Source organism: Bos indicus, chromosome 6 (genome assembly GCF_029378745.1).
Source record: "Bos indicus isolate NIAB-ARS_2022 breed Sahiwal x Tharparkar chromosome 6, NIAB-ARS_B.indTharparkar_mat_pri_1.0, whole genome shotgun sequence".
NCBI classification, from domain to species: domain Eukaryota; kingdom Metazoa; phylum Chordata; class Mammalia; order Artiodactyla; family Bovidae; genus Bos; species Bos indicus.
In genome coordinates, this window is record NC_091765.1 from 25,822,942 (window position 1) to 25,828,941 (window position 6,000).

General features: G+C 35.6%; 1 protein-coding gene across 1 annotated transcript in view; it reads right to left on the reverse strand.

The window, feature by feature from the left end:
- MTTP (microsomal triglyceride transfer protein) overlaps positions 1 to 1,734 on the reverse strand; it is a 56,747-nt gene extending 55,013 nt beyond the window's left edge. Inside the window, exon 1 of the mRNA XM_019962404.2 lies at positions 1,579 to 1,734. Within this exon, the coding sequence (XP_019817963.2) occupies positions 1,579 to 1,639 (61 nt within the window). The 5' untranslated portion in view covers positions 1,640 to 1,734. The remainder of the gene's footprint in view (positions 1 to 1,578) is intronic.
- Between the last annotated feature and the right edge of the window lie 4,266 nt (positions 1,735 to 6,000).

The window sequence follows — 6,000 nt, forward strand, 5'->3', positions numbered from 1 at the left end:
CTCAAAAATGGAGCCTAAATTGTATAAGCTTCAGTTTCTAAAATTCTGGATTTGTCACTGAACTTACAACAAACTGTAGCTATCTATTATGTTCTCAGTCATATTTTCCTGTATGTCATTTCTGTATGTGTATATGTGTGTATTTAAATCTTTACAAATGCATGTATTTGAAAACATCAAGTTATCCAATATTCTATGTAGGTAAGGGAAAAGAGAGAAGCCCACAATAGCTCAATCATTTTTCTCAAAATAATCATGGTATTAGGTTTGATCTCATGGTGCATAAATTGGTCATATTATGAATATTTAGCAGTATTTGACAGATAAAATACAAGCTGTTTCACAATTCTCTGTCAGATATAATTTACAAACCTTTATTTTTTCTCATTAAAATTTTCTTTCATCCAAGTAAGGGCCGTATCTTTACCAAACATTTTAGAAAATAGTTATATATATATATATATATATATATGCATATAAATATATGTATAATCTTTAAAGAATCTGAAGTGTAATTTGCTTAGGTGAAATAATTTAGTCCCCCCCCAAATTTATTGTTCCAATAGCAAAAATTGTCTCTTTTCCTCATGTGGAAATTTTCCATGCAAAAAATTTTGAGACAAACTTTACCTTATTAAAAAAAGCCACAGTTATCTCAAGAGGATTTTAGAAGCTTACAAGTGAATTGCTTTATATCAGTTGCTTAGCGTACACAGTTATTAAAATTGGACACTACCATGCTGTTTTATAATAGGGCAACTGACTTTGATGGAGAGTCCTCTTAAGAGATTCTAAAAAGCGATCATTTTACAGGCCCAATATTTAGAAATTCAAGGCATGCATAAATTAGCTGATTTAAAACAAGATTACATATTAATATATTTCATACAGCTTTTTGAAATCGTTACTCAAAAGTTTGTTTGCTCTGAAAGTTAGCAATTTGTATGTTTTTAAATAGATATTATCTTAAAATAGAAACTATAATGAGCAACACTATTTTTCCAAAGATAAATGTTATCTCTCAAATCTATGTCATGGAGTTTTATTTTCTATAATCCACCAACTATGATAATCTTATCTTTTTTGAATGATTATAGAATAAAATACAGGCTTTACCATTTCATTCATAATCCTTTGGTAAGTTAAATGCCTTTTTCATTGAGTCTAATTCTTTTTGATGTCACATTGCTAGGCAACTAGAAGGAAATTTAAGAACTGGTTTTTTAAAATCTACTTTTACAATTCAAATGAAGGAGCTGCATTCATTGAGTGACCAGCAGCAGCAGATAACAATAGTTGGCATCTTTTTTCTCCCCTTTAAAAATAAACCATGAATGAGAGAATGAAGCAAGAAGCATGCTAGTCTGAAGGACTGAAACTAAAAGGAACCTCTGTTTTCTTAATGTATGTAGGAATTCGAATTTAGTTTTCATTCCAACCCAGTCATGCCTTCACCAGCATTCTAAAGCTACATGGGTTTGAGGATCACTTAGTTAAGAATTCTTTCATTACACATACACACACTTTTCCCCCTGAACGATTAAAATTAAAGTTTAGCAGAAGGCAACACAAACTTACCTTTAACAGAAGCTGAATATGAGGAAATGAAGCAGAGAAAAAGCACAGCGAGAAGAATCATATTGATTCAGCTACCCTTTAATGCATTCAGTTCCCAGCTAGAAGTCTCTGAGAAGTGGACTCTTTCAATGGCAGCAAGGGAGTGACCCTTCTCAGAACCTGCAACAATGTTTATCTTTGGAAGAAAGGTCAGATTCCAAACTCCAAAATCAGGACCTAAGTTCACAGAAGGGCTCACTATTAATGATTAAACTTAGGTGGGCTATAGTTTTCAGTCTCTCATTCTTTTACTTTTTTACTCAATAAGAAAAATCAAGAAAATTTTCACTTTTGAGAGCTAAACTAAACCAGTTGCCATCCTGTAAATTCAGAAGCACAGAGGGGCAATCTAGGAAAACTGGGGATGATACTTTTCTGCTCAGCACATAATCATCAACATGCCTATATCATTAAATGCCTGTCTTCACATTTACCATTTGATGTGGGAGGGTGGTGAGGATTTGCGAACTCAGGAAAACTTGATGGAATTTTATTCTCTTGTATGGTCATCTGAAATTTTTTATACCATGGGTATGCTATTATTAAAAAAATCACTCTAAATTTTAGAATTTGAATTTTAAAATTTTAACTTGTACCACCACCAATCACTTCAAAATAATGTTAGAATAGATTCAACATTCATTTCTTAAAACTAGATGATTCTTCTTACGTGTGAATCAGCATTGTCGACCATTAACACACTAGCGGGCAACTGAGTTTATGATAGTAGACCTCTAGCTATAGCTATGACAATAAACAATTGTCTGGATCCTCAGACTGGCTGGCTGGAGTTCCCTGTGCTTTCTGGATTCCAGTTCTAGGCAGAAATTCAGAAAGGGGATTCCAGTCCTTACTACTTCTGCAACAGAAAATTAATTAGGACACTTCTCTAGAATTAAAGTGAATACCCTAGAATGGCTAAGACCACACTAACTAAACCAGCTCTGCTCTTGTAAACTTCAGCAAGAGAAACTTGCTATGAATAAAACCTACTAAGATGAGGTGATTTGGAAACCATGTGGGGATGCTTTGGCAAAGGAAGGAATAATATGTTGGTAAAGGGATTTTTCAAATAAAATTGAAAATTCTTATGGCCATGTTTGGGGCTTCCCTGCTGGCTCAATGGTAAAGAATTCACCTCTTGGCCAAGCCAGAGACCTGGGTCAGAAAGATCCCCTGGAGAAAGAAATGGCAACCCATTCCAGTATTCTTGCCTGGGAAATTTCATGGACAGAGGAGCCTGATGGGCTACAGTCTCTGGGGTCATAGAATCAGACATGACCTAGCATAAACAGCAGCAGTATGGCCAGGTTTAAGCATAACGGGTTCTTAAATCTAACCTCATCTCTCTCCAAACCCTTTTCTAGAACCCTAACCTTAAGCTTAAATCTTCTAGACAACACAGGTAAAGATAGTCAACTTGATAGGGCCACAAGATGAAATCTAAAATATAAAATCTCAAAGTTAAGCATACTTCCTTTTGAAATATGTATATTTTTTATAAAGAACTGAAATGTGAAAATTGTTTGTCTTTATCCTCTATTGAGATTAAAACTTCATTTGCTATCATGTTTTATATATAAATCATGGCTAAAGTACCTATACAAAAATAAAATATTTGGTTATTACTTTCACTTTAAAGTTATAAATAATAAGTTGTCCTGGGGTAAATAGAAAATAATAAGTTGTCCTCTTAGAAAAATAACTGTTGAAGAAATATAAGTTTTTATGAATGGTAGGTATTATAAATACGAGATAACGTGAAAGTGCTTTATTGCTTTACATTTGAATAGATTTCAATGTAGTCCCACAATTTCTGCATTGCATGTATAGTGATATGAAGCCACTATAGCCATTTAAACGTTACACACTTTTTTGTTTAGATTAAGGACTATTTTAAATTTTATGAGAACAGCCTTTTGTTTTCATTTGAGGTTTACAGCTACATGCTTGTGGTTCGACTATGTGGTGCATGACACGTGTCTATTCGGTTAAAGTACTATTCGTTGTCAGGTGTTTACCAGAGTCTAACCAGTTAAAAGCATATCACTATTGCCTAACAAAATTTGTTTCATTTGAGCACTTGCTTTCCACTAGAAAGCACCTATGAGTCACTGTATTAAGTAGTCATTTAAATATAGGATGTTCAAATAAGGCTACTTCTATTGGTAATAAAAACCATCATCCTTAACTTTTTACAAAGATATTTGAAAGACTTCTTAAGATAGTTTCAGAGATGAAATAAGATTGCCAAAGCCTTTTCATATCCAGTGAATTCTGTATACCAAAGGAGAGGCATTCTCCTTGGTTAGTCTGTTGACCAAGCAAAGTGACATTTTATAATACTGTGGGAGATACCTCCAAATCTTATCATGTGCAAATCAGCTATTTACACAGCATGTGAAGCAATGGAGAAGCACAGCAAGATACAAAAATAAGAGCTTGCCATCTATGGTACAATTACTAGGTTAATACACTATGCCAAGCACTGAACGTTTTGTAGTATAGCTGAACAACCATTATTTCACATGTTAGCAAAATGACATTCAGATTAATTTAGTAAAATGATTTAAGGATCATAGAAAAACAAACATTGAAACCTAAATCCAATTTCTCCTTTACTTAAACAATATTAGAGATAGGAGGTAGAAAATTGATTTATTAGGTATGACATAGAATTATCAATTCAGACTGTCTTTTAATAAGTCCATCACACTTTTGTGTGGAGGCTAACAGGTAGCTAAATTGCTGTGGTTAGACGTTCCAGGCTGAACAGATTGTCTCCGGGAAAAAACTGATCTGTGCTAGTCAGGTCACAATCAAGTAATAGATTTTAAAACAATGCTCTTCAATGAAATCCATTGGTAAGTACATGGCAGTATGGAATATCTGCTATTCTATTTGGCAGTGATAATAAGAGACTATGAAATAAAAACGGCTAACTAATTCCAAAGTACAGTTGTGTTTCTAATAAGTATCAGAGGTTGCTAGGAGTTAACTCATTTCCTAGATTAGAAGATGAATGAACTTTACCCCACTAAAGGCTGAAAGGAAATGTATTACCCTTCTAGATATGCTGCTGCTAAGTCGCTTCAGTCGCGTCTGACTCTGTGCGACCCCATAGACGGCAGCCCACCAGGTTTCCCCATCCCTGGGATTCTCCAGGCAAGAACACTGGAGTGGGTTGCCATTTCCTTCTCCAATGCATGAAAGTGAAAAGTAAAAGTGAAGTCGCTCAGTCGTGTCCGACTCTTAGTGATCCCATTGACTGCAGCCCACCAGGCTCCTCCGTCCATGGGATTTTCCAGGCAAGAGTACTGGAGTGGGGTGCCATTGCCTTCTCCGACCCTTCTAGATATAGTTAAGTCAAAATGTATGATAGCTATCTATGGAGGGAAGTAAAGACAGACTTTACTTTGTCCTAGAAAGAAGCAACACTAATGAAAAAAACTTTTTAAAGGGACTCTTCAAGTTATCCCTAAGTGGTCATAATAAATTCTACTAGTATTTTCAATTCAATGAGGGAATTAGCATTCTCAAGGAATCCTGCAAAAAATATTTTTGGTAGGTAAGGAATACAGTCCACCCTTTGCATCAGCAGATGAGGAACCAGGGGATACCCAGGAGGGACAACTGTAAGGGACTTGAACATCTACAGAGTTTGCTGACTGTGGGGATCCTGGAACCAATCCCACACAGATACTGAGAGGACTGTAGTTTTTGTCTTTGCCTTTTGTCAGTTAATACTTTCTCAATTTGTCTGTTTTTTAATTTTTATTGGAGCAGAGTTGATTTACAATGTTGTGTTAATCAGTTACACATATACACATATCTACTGTCACCCTGCTTATTTAACTTATATGCAGAGTACATCATGAGAAACGCTGGGCTGGAAGAAGCACAAGCTGGAATCCACATTGCTGGGAGAAATAGCAATAACCTCAGATATGCAGATGACACCACCCTTATGGCAGAAAGTGAAGAGGAACTTAAAAGCCTCTTGATGAAAGTGAAAGTGGAGAGTGAAAAAGTTGGCTTAAAGCTCAACATTCAGAAAACGAAGATCATGGCATCCGGTCCCATCACTTCATGGGAAATAGATGGGAAAACAGTGGAAACGGTGTCAGACTTTATTTTTCTGGGCTCCAAAATCACTGCAGATGGTGACTGCAGCCATGAAATTAAAAGACGCTTACTCCTTGGAAGGAAAGTTATGACCAACCTAGATAGCGTATTCAAAAGCAGAGACATTATTTTGCCAACAAAGATCCATCTAGTCAAGGCTATGGTTTTTCCAGTGGTCATGTATGGATGTGAGAGTTGGACTGTGAAGAAAGCTGAGTGCCGAAGAATTGATGCTTTTGAACTGTGGTGTCGGAGAAG